The sequence below is a fragment of the Gopherus flavomarginatus genome, chromosome 24, assembly GCF_025201925.1.
Source record: "Gopherus flavomarginatus isolate rGopFla2 chromosome 24, rGopFla2.mat.asm, whole genome shotgun sequence".
NCBI lineage: Eukaryota > Metazoa > Chordata > Testudines > Testudinidae > Gopherus > Gopherus flavomarginatus.
In genome coordinates, this window is record NC_066640.1 from 3,990,672 (window position 1) to 4,010,855 (window position 20,184).

A 20,184-nucleotide genomic window follows, 5' to 3' on the forward strand; every position below is an offset into this window, starting at 1 on the left:
TATCTATCCCCATTCACCCCCTCTATCTATCTATCTATCTATCTATCTATCTATCTATCTATCTATCTATTTTGTGAGGCAGCATGAGATGCAAACACACTCTAATAAACATTCTCTAAACTTAGGCCAATAATGCAACACACACAAAGAACAAACAAACACCCCTCCACCCCTGGGGAAGAGTCAAAATAATGCAGGCAGACGGCAGCAGCTGGGTGGGGGTATCCAGTTTATTGCCCTGAATGGAACCCATCCGTACATGAATATTTGGTGCATGCAGCTCTGGGCCCTCGGACACCGAGTATCAGCTCTGGAGACCAGAGTGACTGAACTGGAGGAGCTCAGGGAGACAGCCAGGGACACAGCAGAGCAGGCCCAGCCCCAGACTGGCAGACTTTGTGCTACTGGGGAGGGTGAAAGTCTCGGGGAAGGAGAACAGAGGGAAACTGAGTCCTGTAGTTGGGACCCTCCTTCCAGAAGATGTCCTGGTGTCCTCTTGCACTGAGGAAAACCCTCCAGGGGAGGGGACCCTGTTGTTAGGAAGAGACAGGAGACAGTAATGGGGGGTTGGTTATTAGAGAGTTGGGTTGTGATGACCGGGAGAACCACACGGTGAATTGCCTGCTGGGTGCGAATGTTGTGGATTTCTAGACAGACTTCTGTGCAGTGTTGGGGAGGAGCTGGTGGTCGTGCTACATGTAGGTACCAGTGACGCAGGGCAGGGTAGGAGGGAGGTCCTGGAGGCCACATTTAGGCTGCTAGGTCCGAGATTTGAGTCCAGACCCTCCCTGGGAGCATTCTCTGAAATGCTTCCGGTTCCACGCATGGGGCCAGTAAGACGGACAGAACTGCAGGGCCCCAGCGCATGGATGGTGCTAGGAGGCGGGTTTAGGTTTATTAGGTCCCGAGCAACCATGTGGGGAAGGAGGAGCCTGTACAGGAAGGATGGGCTGCACGGAAGCCAAAACAGAACCAGATTGCTGGCGTGGCAAATTCAACCGTTCATCGAGGAGAGGGGAGCTGAGAGATGCGCAGAAACACATGGTTCTGAGACATCCCTTAGGGGAGGATTTACTGAAGGGGATTCTCTACATCCTAGTAGAGAGGAGGGGATAGAGGTTGATAAAGTGCAGGTAGGAACTGCAGAGAAACAGTCAAATGAAAGAGTCCCATTCAATGACATCACACGAAGGCAGACAACTAACTAGTGACAAATGTTCTACGTGCTTGTACACAGATGCTAGAAGTCTAAATATTAAGATGGGTGAAGCTGAGCACCTGGTATTAAATGAGGCTATTGATACAGGCGGCATCACAGAAACCTGGTGGAATGATGATAACCGGGACATTGTAATACCGGGGTACAATATATACAGGACCGATAGAGTAGCTGCGCTGGTGGGTGAGCGGTGCTGTATGTGAAGGGAAGCACAGAGTCAAATATAGTGAAAATCAGAATCAGACGGTACCAGAGAATCTCTGTGGATAGAAATTCCATGCGTGAATAAGCACAGAGCAGTAGGAATGAATTACCGACCCCCTGACCAGGATGGTGACTGTGACTGTGACAGGCTCAGGGAGATTAGAGAGGCTACAAAACAGAAAACCCAGTAACAATGGGGGATTTCATCTCTCCCCATACTGAGTGGGGACATGTCACCACAGGACGGGGTGCAGAGACACATTTCTAGACACCGTTAATGGCTGCTTCTTGAAACAGCTAGTCCTGGAACCCACCCGGGAGAGGCCCAGGTGGCAAAAAGGACCTGCTCCAAGAGCGCCCACAAGGTAACATCCTGGGGGTGAGGGGAAGAAATACCAAAGTAACCCACCCCAGGAGCATTTACCTGCAGAACAGGGAGCTCCACAAACATGAGGAGGCTGGTTAAACGGATGTGAAAAGGAACAGTCACAAGAGTGAAATGCCTGCAAGCTGCATGAAAGTGATTTCAAACACCATAACAGTGACTCAAACGAAATGTAGGCCCCAGATTAAAAAACTAAAACCAATAAGAGGCCCCGAAAAAGGCTGCCATGGCTGACCAACAGAGTAAAAGAGTTTCAGAGTAGCAGCCGTATTAGAGTAAAAGAGGTGGCTAGCGACAAAAAGAATCTGTTACAAATGCAACGTCCAATCTACAGAGGAAAATAGAAAGGCCCATTAGGAAGGGGTCAGTTCTGGCTGCTGCCACAGTTGTCAGGTTTCTGGAAATCTCTAAAACAAGGAGACTTTGATTCACAGAAGCAATTTGGTGCTTGTGTATCTACTATCACAGTAGGGTCCCAACCCCTGCCCCCGATCAATTCAGTTCCATTTGGTCAGGACTTCCCCTTTTTAACACTGGGTTCGGTCAAATGCACCATCTGATTCCTCCCCTAGCACTCAGATAAGGGTTGGAAATCCCAGCCCTGGGTTAGAGTGTGATACAAAGGTGATGTATCAAGAGCTAACAAGATCAGCAGCTGACTGGATATGCAATGAATATCCCCTGGGGATGGATAAAAGTTACTAGCAGCTCCCTGGGGGGGTTGGGGGGGGGTATTTTGTCTTATTGAAGGAGAAGCCAGCGAGGGAACCCTGAGGAGAAAGCTGAGCTGATCTGGACCAGGCGGCTGCCACTGCAAGCCCACCTCAAACACCTCTGCACAGGTGTGCGCGTGTGACACCAGCAGGCCGATCGTGCTGGTCACGCACGGTGAAGCACCATCAGCGAGTGACCCGACCCCGGGCTGGAGAGAGGATTAGCTTCAGGCTGGTCTGATAATCCAGCACGTCATTAGCTGTGGGGATGGTGGTTCCCACGACCGGGACTGAAACCCTCCAATGCAGGGCTCTGCCTCGACCCGCACCCACGTGGCTCGAAGCTCACTGACATCGGGAAGAGTTGGGTCGGTGCCACTGTGCCTGCAGTGGGGCAGGACTGGAGAGAAGTGAGGGCAATGGGGTGAAGGTGGCTTGAAGCCACTTTGGGCTACCCCGGCCTGGTTCTCCAGTGCCCTGCACCTCGGGTCACCTGGGCAAAGCCAGTGCCAAGTGTTGCCATCGTCCCCACTTGGGAGCAACTTATGCCCACTTGCCACTGGTGCAAATGAGGACACAAGGTGTAGGACACTGGAGAACCAGATCCCCCCCAGCCCCACACTGTGGGGGAGAGAAGACGGAAGCACCAATGGATAGTGACAGTCTAGGACTTGGGAACCTGGGTTCAATTCCCTGCTCTACCACAAACTTCCTGGGTGACCTTGGGCATGTCGCCTGGCCTCTCTGTGCCTCAGTTTCTCCACCTGTACAGTGGGGATAACAGCCTTGCCTTGCTGCCCAGAGGGTTGGTGGGTTAATTCATTGATGGGTGGGAAGTGCTCAGATACTGCAGCGTGAGGGTCTCAGGAAGAGCTGTGGCTGTGGAGCTGTCCAGGTCCGGCCTGACCCTAGGTAAGTTAGAGCAGCCTTAGGGGTTGGGGGGCAGCTTGCCCTGCTGCTGTACCTGCGCTGTGGATGACACCGAGTGATGCTTGCAGGGGGCAGCACCCAGTGTAGCATGTGCCCAGGCAGTGCAGAACCGGCGCTGATTGCTCCTCACGTGATTTGCCCACATTCATCCCTTGCCCCCCGTAAGCTGGGGTTCTGGCTGCCTGAGGTTTGGGTTTCTGCACTAAGGAGGCCCAGTGGGAACTTCTTCCTCTGCTGGGCTTTGGCAGGGCATGCCCGGGGCAGGCCAGTTCGCCATATGGTCCATGCAAAATCCATCAGCTTGCTCCAGGCAGCGGAAGCAGGAACCAGACGGTGTATCCTGTGCGGATGGAGCTCCTGCCCCCAACCTCCAGGGTGCCTGACCTGCAGCTGTCTGAGCCTTGGCCTATATTCGCTTTGGCTTGGTTGTGTCGCCGGCATTTCAACTTCCACAGCGGCTTTGAATCAAGATCTCATCTCCTCTGGAGGGGCCTCAGACCGTCAGGATGGGGCAGCAGCGTATGGCTCCCCGGGCTCCTCTGGTATATCCATGGATGAACATGTGCCGTTTCCTGGGGCCTGCAGCTGGGCCAGGCCATCCCACCAGCTCTCAGACCTCCGTGGCCGACCAAGTATCTGGATTAGGCTCCGAATCTGAGCTCCCTTGAAGTGGGCTGGGGCAACGCTGGGACCGACATTCCAGCATGGACCGCCCGGGAGGCCAGCCCGGGCAGTGCTTGGATAAGAGACCTTCACAGCAAATCCACAGTGCTGCAGGGAATGGGGGGCTCCATAGAGGGCGCTCCCCCTCCTGGCCACTGCTGACCCCAGTGCGGCGCTGGGCGGGCGGAGGGGCCAATAGAAGGCGCGTCCCTCTGGGCGAGATGAGGTGTAAACCCAAGATCCTGATCCTTTGAGCTCATCAAGGATCCCATGCTGCTTGGGATTTTGTTTGCAAGCGCTGGGCCAAATGCCCTTGTGGGGCAATTACAGCCAGCCTCCCCTGCATGGCTCCGGGCAGCCGCCCCTGGACTCTAGACTCTTCTTTGCCGTCTGCCCTCTGCCTTGGGGTGAGATTGCTGGGCAAGATTTCCCAGCTGTTGTGCTTCACCCCAGAGGGTGACGTGAGCCGTAGCCCGCACAGGCAGATGGCCGGAGGGGTCTCTTCCTTTGGAGGGTGGCAGGGGCAGTCCCGGCTCCTCCGTGTGGGCAGCCCGGGGCACAATAACAGCCTGGCATGGAAATCCGGCCGGTTCGCTTGGGCAGTTGGCAGATTCCCAGCCTCTCCCTGCAGAGCAGAGCTGGGGGCTGGGGCTGCAGGCGCTGTCTGTGCTCAGGGGATGATCCAGGTCCAGTGGTCCCTGATCCCCTGCCCCTGCTTTGGGGTCTTGGCCCTACTGCTGGGCCTAGTCAGGGGGATGGGAGCTGGGAGCCAGTCTCCTCACTGCCAGGAGTGTGAACAGGGCACACGGTGCCCCTTTGTGCTGCCTGTGGTGACAGGGCTCAGTTTCCCCATCACCCTCTGTGCCTGGCTCAGCCCTGCCCAAGAGCGTCACAGGGGCACCGGCTCCTCCAGGCTCTGCTCAGATATCCCCGTAGCTTTGCCTCTTCCAGTTGAAGACAGGCAGCGCCAGCGAGAGGCAGGCCCACAGGCCGAGGTAGGCAGTGCGGTCTAGTGAGTAGAGCACTGGCCTGGGACTCAGGAAACCTGGGTGCGATTCCTGATTGCCATTGCTCAGGCAAGTCTTTCCCCTCGTCCCCTTTGTCTGCTTGTCTGGTTAGACTGGAGGGGGGAGTGTCTCATCCCACGTGTACAGAGCCTAGCACGCCGGCGTGGTGGCTTGGGGGTGCTCCCCTAACTATGCAGCCCAGGCTGGCTCAGCTGTGGTCTGAGGCCCTGGTCCCAGACCCAGATGTTTCCCTGGGGCAGCCCGAGGGAAGCCCTCTCACTTGAGTCGTTTGGAGAAACCGAGCGGCTGAGAGAGGAAACCATTTGTGACGAGAACTCAGCGGAGCCCCTCAGATCTGACCTGGGAACCAAACCTCTCTCGTTCCCAGGCGGAGAGGTGACCCCAGGAAAATGGCTCCAGCGTCTTGCTGGGGGTTCCAGGCGCACCAGACAAGCCGCACCATGCACAGCATCCCTGGTTCAGCCTGCGGCACCGTCTCACCCCATTCTTGCTGCTCCAGGGGCCAGAGGGGGCTGGGCCAAGCCCCTCTTTGAAATCCTGTCTGCCTGCTGGGGGAGAGGGACATCTCTGAGCCTCCATCCTGCTGGAGAGCACCATGAATTATTTGCAGCTGGCTCCCTGGGGCTCCAGCAGCCCAGCTCCGAGCCTGGACTGACTCATTTATATGAAAGTTCCATGCTGTGCCAGCTCCGTGTCTGCTGGCTGCACAGTGTCAGAGAATGGAAAATTACCGAGGAAACCACGTCCTGCTGGATGGGTTGGGGGATCCTGGCAGCCTCGCTAGAACATGCAGCGAGCGCCTCCTGCGGGGGGACGGACCCCACAGACAGGGCCTGCTGCTGAGGCCAGGACGACAGGCCCAGGCTGAGAGCAGGGTGGGCTCAGGGTGGATCTGTGGGTAGGAGATCAGCCTCCTGGAATACTGCAAAGGGGTGATGCCTCTTCTGGGGTGAAGAAGGGTCTGCAAAGGATCCACTCCTGGCAGGGCAGGCAGGCAGCCCCATTGATTGTCCAACACTTCCCATTATCAGACCCTGTTTTCAGTCGATTGCAATTGTGACGAACTTTAACTGTCCGGGATGAAATTTCCCATGTCAGGTCTCTGCTCAGGGCTGGATTTTTAAGGAAAATTCCAGCCCAAACGGTTCACCCGTTCCTCCGAGTGAGGCTGGGGAAAACCCATCGCTGTGCCCATGCTAAACAATTCTTCCAGCTGTTTAGCTGAGCAGCTCTGGTGTCCCGGTGCTGTGCAGCAGGGACTTGAAATTTGGCGGTGTGTGTGTGTGTGTGTGTACCTGTATGTGTGTGTGTGTGCGCGCGTCTGCAGGGAGCTGCATTCTGCCATCCCCATGAAAATCTGCCCAAATTCAGAAATCTCAGCTTGCACATGCCCAGAAGAGACATGTCAAAGTTGTCATAGTTTGGCAGCTAAATGCTCTGAAGATTGAGCTCCAGCCCCTCACAGCTCCTCTGTGCTGAGGGGGCTGGGCAGGTGCCACCCCCAAGGAGCCATTGAGCACGCTCCACCCTGGGGCTTCAAGGGACAAATGGGACTTGCCCTACAATTGCTCCTGGAGTCCAGGGCAGGGAGCTGTGTGCTCAGTGCCCCCCTGGCAGCGTGGAGGAGGAGGACACGGCTTGGTGGGAATGCAGTGGGGTGAGGAGCCAGGCCTGGGTGTGGGGAGGTAGGAGATGGGTCAAGGGCAGGGGAGATGGGGCACTGAGATCTCATCTTCCCTGGTTTTCCTGTGAGGGTGGTCTCAGGTGTGGATCAGGTGGTCTCATGCCCCTTAACTGAAGGGGGAGAGATGGTGACTATCTCAAAGATTTCCTGTCTCCCAAGAGATCGTTAGGCCTTGGAGTTAAATAACCACAAGCAATGATGTTTGCCATCAGTCTGGCTCAAGTCTTGTCCAGGCTAGAAAAGTGGCCCTGATTTCACAGAATCCACTCAAACCTCCTCTCTGGGAAGCAGTATGAACCCCAATGTGTAGACACACTCATACTGGTTTAACTCTTACTTACACTGGTTTAGCTTAAGCCTGTAATTTGCCAGCGCAAACTGAACTGGTTTAGGCCAGTGTTAAACTGTTTTAAATAAGAACATAAGAACGGCCATATTGGGTCAGTCCAAAGGTCCATCCAGCCCAGTATCTTGTCTTCCAACAGTGGCCGGTGCTGCGTGCCCCAGAGGGAATGAACAGGACAGCAATCACCGAGTGATCCATCCCGTCGCTCACTCCCAGCTCCTGGCAAACAGAGGCCGGGACACCGTTCCTGCCCATCCTGGCTAACAGCCATTGATGGACGTGTCCTCCAGGAACTTATCTAGTTCACCTAATGTGTCTAGATTAAGGGTTTGTAACGGGATCAATTTAAATGGGTGCAACTTTCCTAGTATAAAAAGGATCTAAAATTCCCTTCCTCCCCCGGCGTTGGGGTTCAGTCTCTTGGGGTGCCACAGGAATCCCTGGGGGGAATAAACAGGTGACGCCAGGCTTCACAAACAGACAATATGCAGGCCAGAATTAGGAAAAGCAGGAGACAGGGAGATGTCTGGGCTCTGAGCTCCCACCGACACTGGCAGAGGTGATTGCCCTGCAGTTCTGCATTTCCCCAGCAGGTGGCAGCACGAGCCCCCCCCACACTATGTGTCTCCGCGGGGCAGGGGTCCCGGTGCTGAGTGCAATCCCAATGTCAGGGGGTCCAGGCCCGGACCCTCTGACACTGCCACTGGGGGCCATTCGGTGACACCTGCTTGCTGGGAACTGAACTGACTCACTGGGTTTCTGCATCTGCCCCCGGCCCCAGGGAAACGTCTGAGAAACTGAGGCAGAGAGAGGAGCTGGGGGAGTGGGCACGAACGAGAGGGAGACAAGGCACGTTTGTTCCCCGAGATGGAGCTGCTGGTGGCTGGAGCTCCAGATATGAAACTGCTCTGAAGATCTGATTTCCCTCTGAGGTTTAAATGCATCTGGCTGGGCCCAGGTGGGGAGCAGACGGACGAAGGGGAAAGCCGGGGAGCTGTGGCTGGAGCCAAGGACAACGCAGGCGTTTGGGTGACATTGGGAGTGTCGATCATGCATCACTGCTGCACTCTGGAGTGATGGGGTAGGTGGGGCTCAGGAGGGAGAGCGACACCCCAAGGATCACCAGCAGAGCATCCTGCAGCTCCACAGCTGGTCATGGGGGTGGCACTGACTTGGAGGGCAGAGTGCCCCACAGTGCTCCCCTGGTACCGCACGGGGGCTCTGAGGGGACAGCGCCTCCTACCCAGTCACCCCCCAGCAGCGCTAAACCCAGAGGTCAAAGGGGCCCTACTGAGTTGCTCACCTAGCTGCCCACACCACAGCACCCCTAGTGCCACCCCGAGGCATCGGGCATGATCCGGAGGGAAGAGCACAGCACTCCACCATTGCTGAAGGGGCGGCTCAGCCAGAAGAACCCCCCGCCCCAGTGAATGACGACACTGCTGCCTGGATTGTTCCTGGCCTCCCACCACTCGCTAGCCCAGCATGGTGCTGTGGAGCCAGTCGGGCAGCGGATCCCATGCACCATGTCCTGCAACTACACTTGTAGGTACCGGCGGCTTCCCAGCCATCCCTCTGCTATGCGGCACGGCCACGCGGGACACCGTGGGAAATGGAACTTGGGTCTGGCGGCACTGAGAGCACAGGCCCTGCCACTTTAGCCAATGCCACCACGAGCCCTACAGAGGCTATGACACCCAGTGGAGCCCTTTCTGAAGCCAGTCAGCAGAGGGCGCACACACACACGTTTCAGAGTAATGTAACAGCATGATCGGCAGAGAGCAACCATGGGGATGGGGTGCGACTTTTGCTAAGGACCACGTGGTATTCGGGGCCTTGGGTTTAGCCTGCGGCTGTCAAACGATTAAAAAAATTAATCCCGATTCATGGCAGGTTTAATTGCACTGTTAAACACTAACAGAATACCAACTTAGTTAAATATTTTCAGATGTTTTCCACATTTTCAAATACATTGATTTCACTTACTACACAGAATACCAAGTGCCCAGTGCTCACTTTCTATTATTAGTTTTGATTACAAATATTTGCTCTGTAAAAAAGATTTTAAAATGGCATTTTTCAATTCACCTCACACAAGGTCTGTAGCGCAATCTCTTCATTGTGAAAGTGCATTACGGAGGTGGGGGGGGGATTAGAGGTAGGACCCTGTAACTGTAAACAAAAATGTGTTTGTCTGAGCGATTGGCTGAACAAGAAGCAGGGCCAGCGCTACCATTTAGGCAGCCTAGGCAATCGCCTAGGGCGCCACAATAAATGGTGGGTGCCGTTTTGCCGGAGGGGGCGGCAGGCGGCTCCGGTGGAGCTGCTGCAGTGGTGCCTGCGGAGGGTCCGGTGCTCCGCGGCTCCGGTGGAGCTGCCGCAGTCGTGCCTGTGGATGGTCGGCTGCTCGTGTGGCTTACCGGACCGCCCGCAGGCACCACTGCGGCAGCTCCACCAGAGCCGCGGAGTGCCGGACCCTCCGCAGGCACCACTGCGGCAGCTCCACCAGAGCCGCGGAGTACCGGACCCTCCGCAGGCACCACTGTGGCAGCTCCAGTGGAGCCATGGGACCAGCGTGCGGGGCTGCGAAATTGCCGTCCGCCTAGGGAGCTCAAACCCCTAGCGCCAGTCCTGACAAGAAGTAGGACTGAGTGGACTTGGAGGCTCTGAAGTTTTACACTGTTTTGTTTTTGAGATATGCAACTGTCACAGAGTCCCTGGACGATGCTTTGGAACTGCTCCTCACAAAGCCAGTCAGGACTTTGGGGAGCCTCCTCTCCCTCGGAGCAGACTGTCTTCAGGGAAAGAAGCTCACACGGCTTCACCTCCTAGGTCTCTCCTTGGAGCATTCAGCATCCTCTGGCCCTTCATGCGCTCCCCCCAGCGAGCCCGCCCCAGCAGGGTCCTGGGGAAGCCAGAGGGTCCTGCACCCCCACTTTGCAGTCAGACGTGACTCTCAGCCAGCCAGTAACACAGAGGTTTATTCGATGACAAGAACAGGGTCTAAAACAGAGCTTGTAGGTACAGAGAACCGGACCCCTCGGCCGGGTCCATTCCTGGGCCCAGCGAGCCAGACACCCATGTCTGCCCTTACTTCCCATCCCCAGCCAGCTCCCAACTGAAACCTCCTCCAGCCCCTCCTCCTCTGGGCTTTGTCTCTTTCTCGGGTCAGGAGGTCACCTGACCTTTTTGTCCTCCCACACCTTTAGCATCCCCTTGCAGCGGGGAAGGGCCTGGCCATTAGTTGCCAGGAGACAGAGGATCGGCCAGAAACTGAGGCCCCCCCACAGTATTCAGAGGAAACATTAAGAACAGTCCCACTTCCTCACAGCAACAAAAACCAATCTCCATTTGTAAGTTTCACTTTCAGGATAAAGAGATGGCACTACAGTAACCGGTATGAGATGAACTGAAAAATACGATTTCTTTTCTTCACCTTTCCCACAGTGCAAAGATAATAATATAAAGTGAGCACTGTACACTTTGGATTCTGGGCTGTAACTGAAATCAGTCTATTTGAAAATGTAGAAACACATCCAAAAATATTTATAATCAATTTCAATTGGTATTCGATTATTGTTTAACAGGGCGATGAATTGCGATTAATGTTGTTAATCGTTTGAGTTGATGGTGATGAGTGTTGCCGCCTCTTTGCTGGGTCAGCAGCTGCTTGGCGTTCTCTGGAAGTGCCCAGGCTCCTTGGCGGAGAGCCCCGCGCTGTAGTTTACATTAGCCAGTGCTGCGCGGAGCGCTGGACGCGGGCAGCCGGCAGCGCAGTGCACCTGGGCTCTCTGCACATACCTTTGTTCCCTGGGAGTTCAAACCACAATGAATGAGCTCACAGTTCACCTGAATTCCTCCCAGCCTCCCACCTCCCCGGAGACACTAGACAAACAGATCAGTGTTAACAGTCCTTGCCTTCGGTCTGCCAACCTGTGGACAAACGGAGAAGGGAAAAGCGGAGGGGGAGCGAATTCCCGGCAGCACAGGGCTCGTCGGCTCCTCGTTGCCAACTGTCCGCCACACAAATGGCACCAGGACAATTGGCGCTAATTGGCAGCCTGGCTGGCACTGCACAGGGACCAAGTGAGGCCTGACAGTGTCCTCTGCCCCCTCGCAGTGCTCTGGGCACTGCAGGGGAGCTCTCCCCGTGCGCCCCCCCCCCAGGCTGTGGCTGAACACAGAGCAGCAGAGGCTGCCAAGCCAGCACCACTGGGAGAGCTGTGGCTACCTAACTTGTGTCAGAGGTGACTGTTCTGCTGGGTCACAGCTGGGTTTCCAGAGGCACCCAGCTGATGTGTTCATCATTAGAACTCCTGCTTAGCACGCGAACGCCTTACCAGCCCCGATGCAGGGCTTTTCCCCTGGTGGGGCTCCCCCCAGGCTCCTCAGACACAGACCCACCAATGCCCATCACTGAGGGGAGGGAGATGCTGGGCTCATTCCATCAGCTGCTGAAACGCGACCCCTCTGGGGTGGAGCATGACGTTTAACAGCAGCCGCTCAGGATGGGACATGACAAGGAATCCTGTGCCCTGTGGAAATCCCAGAAGCAGGTCCCGGGGTAGGGCCCTGGCTAGGACCCCATCCTCAGATGCTTAGAAACCCCATCCCCCGATCTGTAATAATCCCCCAGTGCCAGCTGTGCCGTGTCTCCTTGTCTCCCTGCCAGCACTATCCCCTCACATATCTGACTGCCAGCGCCGGGGCAGGGATGGCCTCTCTGTTCTGTGGGCGTAAAGCACCGAGCACAACGGGCTCTGTGATGGGGCTGCCAGGGGCCGCCCAGTCTGCACAAAGAACTGCGGTGCCAGCCTAAAGCCACGTGGCCCCTAGGCAGCATGGCCGAGGAGCAGGGACCCAGAGGGAATGGCGCCACCTGGGAACCCTGTGCCTGCAAACACAGCTAATGAATTATGGGATAAATAATAAGCGATGTTAATTAAAAGTAGCTGAAAATCCACACTCCAGCTCCCAGCTCCAGCTGTGCCAGGCCTATGGGGCCGTGTGTGTGCCCGAGGCAAGGCCAGGGTCCAGCCACTCCCAGCAGCAGAGTCAGGGCTGGGGGTACGGCATGGGGGGGGGCGTGTGTTATTTTAAGCCCCTGTTTCTTTAAGAGCAAAGAGCTGCCCCTTCCGGACCGAGCTCACGTGGGGGTTCTGGGGGGAGGGTAACGGCTCCTCGCTGCACCACCAGCCGCGCTCCACCTAGCATCTCTGCCAGGTGCCAACGTCGCCGGAGGAATCCCATTGGCTGACGGCCATCACGCTACAGAGCCAGCCAATCAGATGCCAAGCGGCGGCTGTGCCAATCTGGCCAGGGGGAGGAGGCTCAACAGCCACTCAGCGCCAGCTGCCAAGTTTTTTTTAGTGGCATGTTTTTTTACGAGGCTCCGAGGTGCTGGTCGGGTGCCAAGGTGGGAGCTGGGCTCCAGGCAGCTGCAGTGCCCGCGGAGGCTGGGAAAGCGAGGGAGGCGGGAGCAGAGCCAAGACATGGAGAGCAGAGTCCAGGATGGGCTCCGGAGTGAGCTCAGAACCGGGCCAGGCTGGGTGACCCACCTCCTCCTGCCCTTTGCTGCTCAATTCAGACCCAACGAGAGTCTTTCCATTGGCTTCACAGTGGGCCCTTCTCCCCAGCTTGGGCGGCAGCAAGGCCCCTCTCTGGTGGAGCCCAGATTCCACGACCCACACAACCCTGGACCCCCCTTCTCAGCCCCCTCAGCAGTGGTGTGAGGGCAGCAACAAGGCTCCTCAACCCCCCTGCACAGCAGCCACTCCAGACCATCCCCTGGCTGGGTTTGAACCAGCAACTCAGTGGTCAAAGGCTGTAATTGCCACCCAGCGAGCTGGCCTCTAAGTGCGAATCTGTCAGCCCCCCCGCCGGCCTGGCCTTCCTCCGCCCTGCAAGCACTTGGGCGGGATTTGTCTCTAAGGCGGTGTCTTGTTGCTGGGGATTCGCAGTGACTGGCAGCAGTGGGACCCTGCTTCTCTCCCGCGAGCTCGGGACCCTGCTTTAGTAGTTCACCGTGTGGAAGTAGACAGGGCCAGCGCCTGGCACACCAGGGCCCTGTCATACACCTTCATGGGCTGTGCCCGCACACTCACTGGCTGGAGCAGGGCTAGTCCCCACAGCAGCCCAGCGGGTGTCGCTTTGCCCGAGGCCCAGGCTGGCTCCTGGGTTTGGCGGCTCTGCCTTGCTCCCTGTTCTCGGTGCACTAGCAATCCCAGGATGCATTGCCACGCTGGTGCCACTCTGCGCACGTGTCCCTGGGCACATCACCCCTTGCTGAGGCACGACAGGACAGCTGCCCGGATTCTCCCAGAATGCACTGAGACGAAGGCGGCGAGGCAGCGTGGGGGATGCTCAGGCCCAGGGAGATGCGCGGCTGGGCTGGGAGACGCGTGGCTGCATGGGCACCACCCAAGCGCGTTGCTGTACCAGCGTCAGACGCGGGCGTCACGGCCTGTGACAAATCTCACCCGCACAGGCCGCCCCAGCACCCAGAGAGAGCCCAATTCCCAGATACACCCAGGTCCCTTTGGGCCACTCTAGCTTTGAGGGCCCTTAAAGTAGGTACCGATGCCCCCCTGAGCTTTCTCCTGGCTGGCACAGAGCTGGAGGAAGGGCACGGCACCCACGCTGCTGCTGGGGCCCGGCTGGGGTGCACCACGCTGTGGCTCTTCTCTGCTGCCCACATGGCCTCACGTGTGGAGAGAGCCGAGGCTTAAAGCCACCTTAGCCAGCCCCTTCTGCTGGGCCTGCCCCAAGTGACTGACTCCGGCCCTGAGCAGCCTCCCTCGCCCCTGTCATGCTGGGCCGTCATTCCCTCCGCTCCGTCCGAGGGGTTCTGCACCCGCTTTGCCCTGGGGAGCTGGGCTCCGACGGTCAGCCGGCAGGATGCCGCCCGCTGTCACTTGAGAGGCTGCCTGGCCGTGCTCCTCCCCTGAGGCCCCTCTGCTCACATGCCCCCAGGCCGGCCTGATCCCACATGGGACCACAGGGAACCCGATCGCCGGGGAAAGTGAGACGGTTGCCAGTGGGGCAAAGCCACTAGGATGCTGCCACCCGGCCTGGCCATGGGGCTGGCTGTTTCCTACCCAAGTCCTGGTCATGACTGGAAGGCAGGGTCCCTGCCCAGCATGACCTGCTAGTCCTTCCCTGCCATGGCAAAGAGCCCCTGCGCCAGGGCAGTTCTGGGAGGCCAGTGCTCCCTCCCCGCGTGGCCCCTGCGCACGCAGCTCTTACCTGTGCCTGGTACATACTCCCCGGATCCCTTGGTCCTAATCCCACGAAGGAACGATTCGCAGGGGGCGTGCCGGGTGCAGAGTAGGCTAGGGACAGAAACGAGAGCTCGTTAGCCCGGCGAATGGCAGTCACCTCCGATGCACTGACCAGTCACCACAGCCCAGCACCGGTGGCCGCACACCACTGGGAAGGGAGGCAAAGGGGCACGGTCGAGGTCACCCCAGGACATAGCTGGGATCAGAACCCAGGCGTTTCTGGCACAGGCTGGGCTCCATCTGCTAGGCCACACTGCCTTGTTATGGGCGCCCTACCCACAAGGTTGCTTTGTCTAGCTGTCCCAAAGGGTTTTGCTTCCTCTGTGTTGATACTGATGGCAGGGCCTGGGGAATGGACTGCAGCCACGTCCTGTGGGAGTGTCTCAAATACACTTGCTCTGAATGGTTAGTGATGGCGAAAGGTGCCGAGTTGAGATCCCCGAGTCTAGAATCCTGTTTACGCACAGCCAGGGCAGCAGCAGGGTGATACCAGCAGTACAGGGACTACGACACATAGGTCTAGTCCCACCCCGCAGAGAGCAGGATCACACACACAGCACTCAGCACTTCCCATGCCAGGATCTGGGAGTTTCCCAAAGCCCCGTGCCCCAAGGCAAAACGCGATCTGCAACCCCTCGCCAACGGTGGGGAAACCCAGAGATGAAGCAACTTGCCCAAGGCCACACAGAAAATCAGTGGCAGAGCTAGGACTGGTCCCCAGAAGGCCTGGCTCCCAGGCCCCTGCTCTACCCACTAGGCCACATGTCCTCCACTACCCCCCCCCTGCATTTTAATCAGCCCTCAGATGAGGGGGCGGAGCTTGTTGCAGCACAGCATGCTGGGAGCTGTGGTTCTCAGAGCCTCTGCTTGGCGCTGGGTGTGGAACTGCGCTGACATGGCCCAGCCCCGTGAGGAGGGTTAATACAAACTGGGCGAGGAGGCACCTCCTGGTGCTCCTGGGACTAGCCATGGGTGGGGCGAACGGGAGCAGGCATCAGACGGGCTGAGGGCAGCTGCCCCAGGACCTGGGGAGACCCCTGTGACGAACTGGGAATGTTCTGAATGTTTTCTCTGCATACTGTGTTGGTGCCTCAGTGTCCCCTATGCAGTTCTTAATATCTAGGTGGTGGAATAAGGGTGTGTGATTGCTGCACAGCAAAAGGCCAGTGCACCTAAATGACTGACACTGTCTCCTAGCACCTGATGGCCTGGGCCCCTCCTCTGCAAAGGTGCCAGCTGAAGGTGTTGGAGAACAAAGAGATCAGGTAACCTCCTGGCCCGGGAAAGGGGCTGAGCAGAGAGGAGGGGCTGGGGGGGGTTGTTAGTCTGGAGCTGGCTGGGGACGAGGAGTGAAGTGCAGACGGGGGGGTCTGGCTCACTGCCCCCCAGAATGGACCCGGCCGAGGGGTCCGGTTCTCTGTACCTACAAGCTCTGTTTAAGACCCTGTTCCTGTCATCGAATAAACCTCTGTGTTACTGGCTGGCTGAGAGTCACGTCTGACTGCAAAGTGGGGGTGCAAGACCCTCTGGCTTCCCCAGGACCCCGCCGGGGCGGGCTCGCTGTGGGAAGCGCACGGAGGGGCAGAGGATGCTGAATGCTCCAAGGTCAGACCCAGGAGGTGAAGCCGTGTGAGCTTCTTGTCCTGAAGACAGTCTGCTCCAAGAGAGAGGAGGCTCCCCAAAGTCCTGACTGGCTTTGTGGGGAGCAGTTCCAGAGCATAGCCCAGGGACTCCATGACACCCCCTGGGGCGTGTCCCAAAGCCTCCATGCAGACCAGTTGGGTCTGTGTCCCACGCTGATGGGGTGGCTCGCTGGCCTCCTCCAGTGGCTGGGCTGTGTAGAGCGCTTTAGGAGCCCATAGTGCTACCGATCTACTCGCACTGGCCCATTAGCTCTATCAGAGCCAGAGGTCTGGGGCTCAATGGGGGGCGTGGGTACGAGCCCCCCAGGGCTGAGCCCTGCCGTTTCGCCATCCCAGGGGGCACCGTGAATGCACTGCGCAGGCTGCGGATGGATTGGCAGAGCCGCCAGCTCTCCCACTGCTCCCCAGCCTCTGGGGATGTTGGGACCTTTCCCCCGGGCTTGGGAGGGCCTCCAGGTCCCGCCGCTCTGGCCGGTTATTTCCCAGACCGGAGGGAGAGGATGAAAAATTCATTCATCAATGCTGATGAAATATTCAAGGCAGCCCCTCCCGGTGCTGGCTCGTTCCAAACGCGCCTCCTCCGCTCTAGCTGGAAGGTGGCTGCAGAACTGACCAGTCTTTCCTCCTTTGCTCCCATCAGCAAGCTCTGGGTTCTTGGTCGGCGATTACGGTTTGCTGGTGGGGGAACTGTTTACTCACAGCCGGCCTTTCGAGCGAGGGGCGAGGGGGAAGTGCAGGGCAGTCAGGATCCGCTTCCTTCTCGCTGGGGTGTGGCTGGCAGCTGGGCTTCCAGGGGGCATGTGGCCTGGCGGGGGAGCAGAGCATGCTCCGGGGGGCATGGCTGAGGGGCCAGGATTGAACCAATGCACTGGGAGGTGCTAGGTGATGACACGTGATGGCAGCGTGAGCCGGGAACCTCTTGCGGGACCGTGTCGGTGCCCTGGGAGCTAGGCCTCTGCCATGGAGCACACTCTGACATGCTGATGCTGTGCCCTGGCGCCCCACTGTGCCAGGCCCATGGGATGGCCCAGCTCCACCATTTGGAATGGGTAGATGGCTCCAGCTGGAGAAGGGGATGAAGAGGGGCAAGGCCCATGGATAGGGATATTTTAAACAGGCAGGACGGAGTGGGGCAGGAGGGGATGGACTGGATGTGACATTGGCATGAGGGGCGTGGGATCCCATCTGAGACCCCAGCCTGCCCTGAACTCCATGGCAAAACACCGCCCCCCCGCACTGCCGTGCTGGGTGAATGCCGGGTGGCAGGGACCAGCTGCTGCTGAGCAGTGCTGCCACAAGAATGCTCCAGCTCTGTTGCTCACAAGATGTAGGGAGCTGGGCCCCAATTTCTATGGGGCTCTGGTTGGACCCATAGACACGTTCAGCGCACAAAGTGCCTTACAAATCCTCATGGGCTGGGAGCTGATGGGTGAACTAGCCACTGACCACCATCGCTAACGAGGGCACGGCCTCTGGCTCGTTAGACTCATCATGGACTCTCTGCCTTTGAAGTTTCCAGTGTGTTTGCAGCTTTCCACCATTGCTGTTTAGTTTCGCGTATGCAGTGACTGGGAGCTCGGGGCACCGTGCATGCCAATGGATGCATGGATTTAATTCTCCAACCATCAGTCCTACGTCCTCCTTCCCTAATGCCTCCCATTGGAGGAGCTCAATGCACCGTGACCATTAGCCAATGGACCCCCCCGCCAGCCCGTGGGACAGGTATTAGCTCCACCCCCACAGCTATTTTCCAGATGGGGAAACTGAGGCACAGAGCGCTGAAGTGACTTGCCCAGGGGCTGCCAGGAGGTGTGGGGCTGAGCCAGGAACAGAACCCCGGCGTCCGGCTTCCCCACCTATCCTGGGTTTGAAAGCCCTAGCACTTTCGGTGGGAAACAGACCTATGCACCATGGAGAGCCAGTGAAGGAGGCGAGTTTGCCAGGCAGAGCGGAGAAGCAGCACAGAGTGACCATTCCCGGCAGCACCAGCTCAGACCTGCCTCCCCAGGAAGGTCAGAGTGGCCAGCAGCAGAGACCTACTCCTGGGGAAGCATAAGGCCAGCTCCCTGCTGGAGCACCGGGCCCTGCCCCGGGCTGTGGAGCAGACCCTGGGCACAAGAGAGAGACGCTCAGTGTCCGTGGCCCATTCGGCGCCCTGAGAATGCCCTGAGGGGCCAAGCAGGGGATGCGACGTGAAGATCTGCCCTCTAAGAAGCCAATGGAGACCCAGCAAACTCGTTCCATGCAGGCTGCCAGACACCAACTGATTTTGCTCTCTAATGGGCAGGGGGTTCCTGGCTCCCAAACGACTCCACGCCCCGTCCCCTGACGTGCCTGCCGGGCGTGATGGCCTGGATGCAGAGCTGGAGGGCGGGAGGCAGGAGGAGGCGGGGGGGATGGCACCGGGGCCAGGCTGGCCCCTCGCGATGCCGCGGGCTGCTTACTGGGTGATGTCGGTGAGGTTGTCCCGCCCTCGGAAGTTGTCGTGGTGGATTTGGTGTCAGGAGAGAGAGCCAGTCGGGGGATGCCAGGGGGAGGTGGCGGTGCCAGCATCTGGGTAGAAATGTAGTGACTGGGCACTTTCACTTGACCACTTCCATTTAACTGGGGACACAACACAGACAAAAACAAACCACAAGCCGTTAGGAAGCAAGAGCAGCCCAGTGCCCGTGCCCTGCCCTGCAGCCCCCAGCCGGCCCTCCCGGGCGCGGCGCCGCAGGTGCCACTGGCACGGCGGGTGGGGGCCGCGGCAGCAGCAGGGCAGAGCCCTGAGCAGTGGGAGCCCTAGGGGTCTGGTCCGAGTGGAGGCCTCAGGGCCCCGGGGCTGCTTGGGGACAGGGACGAGGGCCGAGCTTCAGGCACCGGCTGGGGCAGCTGATGGAAAAGAGCAGATGCAAAGCCCGGGCCCTGCTTGGAGGCAGAGTGGGGAATCCAGGGTCTGGGACCAGCCCTGCACTGGCCAGCCCGCCTGCACCCGCCTCCTGCAGTGACTGCTCTCAGTGCCCGCCTCCCGCAGTGCCCGCTCTCAGTGCCCAGTCTCAGCACCTGCCTCCCGCAGCGACTGCTCTCAGTGCCCGTCTCCTGCAGTGCTTGCTCTCAGTGCCCAGTCTCAGCACCTGCCTCCCGCAGTGACTGCTCTCAGTGCCCGCCTCCCGCAGTGCCTGCTCTCAGTGCCCACTCTCAGCACCCGCCTCCCGCAGTGCCCGCTCTCAGTGCCCACTCTCAGCACCCGCCTCCCGCAGTGCCCGCTCTCAGTGCCCACTCTCAGCGCCTGCCTCCCGCAGTGCCCCCTCTCAGTACCCGCTCTCAGCACCCGCCTCCCGCAGTGCCTGCTCTCAGTGCCTGCCAGGACCTGCCTCCTGCAGTGACTGCTCTCAGTGCCCACCTCCCGCAGTGCCCGCTCTCAGTGCCCACTCTCAGCACCCGCCTCCCTCAGTGACTGCTCTCAGTGCCTGCCTCCTGCAGTGACTGCTCTCAGCACCCGCCTCCCGCAGTGCCCGCTCTCAGTGCCCGCCTCCTGCAGTGCCCGCTCTCAGTGCCCACTCTCAGCACCCGCCTCCTGCAGTGCCCACTCTCAGTGCCCACTCTCAGTGCCCACTCTCAGCGCCTGCCTCCAGCAGTGCCCGCTCTCAGTGCCTGCCAGGACCCGCCTCCCGCAGTGCCTGCTCTCAGCACCCGCTCTCAATACCCGCTCTCAGCGCCCGCCTCCTGCAGTGCCCGATCTCTGTGCTCGCCTGCACCCGCCTCCCGCAGTGCCCAATATCTGTGCCCACCTGCACCTGCCTCCTGCAGTGCCCGATCTCTGTGCCTGCCTGCACCCACGTCCCGCAGTGACTGCTCTCAGTGCCCACTCTCAGCACCCACCTCCCGCAGTGCCAACTCTTAGTGCCCGCCTCCCGTAGTGCCCGCTCTCAGTGCCTGCCAGGAACTGCCTTCCGCAGTGCCCACTCTCAGCACCCGCCTCCTGCAGTGCCCACTCTCAGCGCCCGCTCTCAGTGCCTGCCTCCCGCAGTGTCCACTCTCAGCACCCACCTCCCGCAGTGCCCAATCTCAGTGCCTGCCTGCACCCGCCTCCCGCAGTGACTGCTC

General features: G+C 58.8%; 1 protein-coding gene across 1 annotated transcript; it reads right to left on the reverse strand.

Annotated features, from left to right (window-relative positions):
- Nucleotides 1-362: 362 nt before the first annotated feature.
- LOC127040078 (nuclear factor 1 C-type-like) lies at nt 363-18,803 on the reverse strand. The gene is made up of 3 exons (XM_050933847.1): nt 18,540-18,803; nt 14,418-14,503; nt 363-530 (listed from the first exon to the last, which is right to left on the reverse strand). The coding sequence occupies exons 1-3, from the start codon at nt 18,646-18,648 to the stop codon at nt 402-404; spliced, it is 324 nt and encodes a 107-aa protein (XP_050789804.1). The 5' UTR covers nt 18,649-18,803; the 3' UTR covers nt 363-401.
- Nucleotides 18,804-20,184: the final 1,381 nt, after the last annotated feature.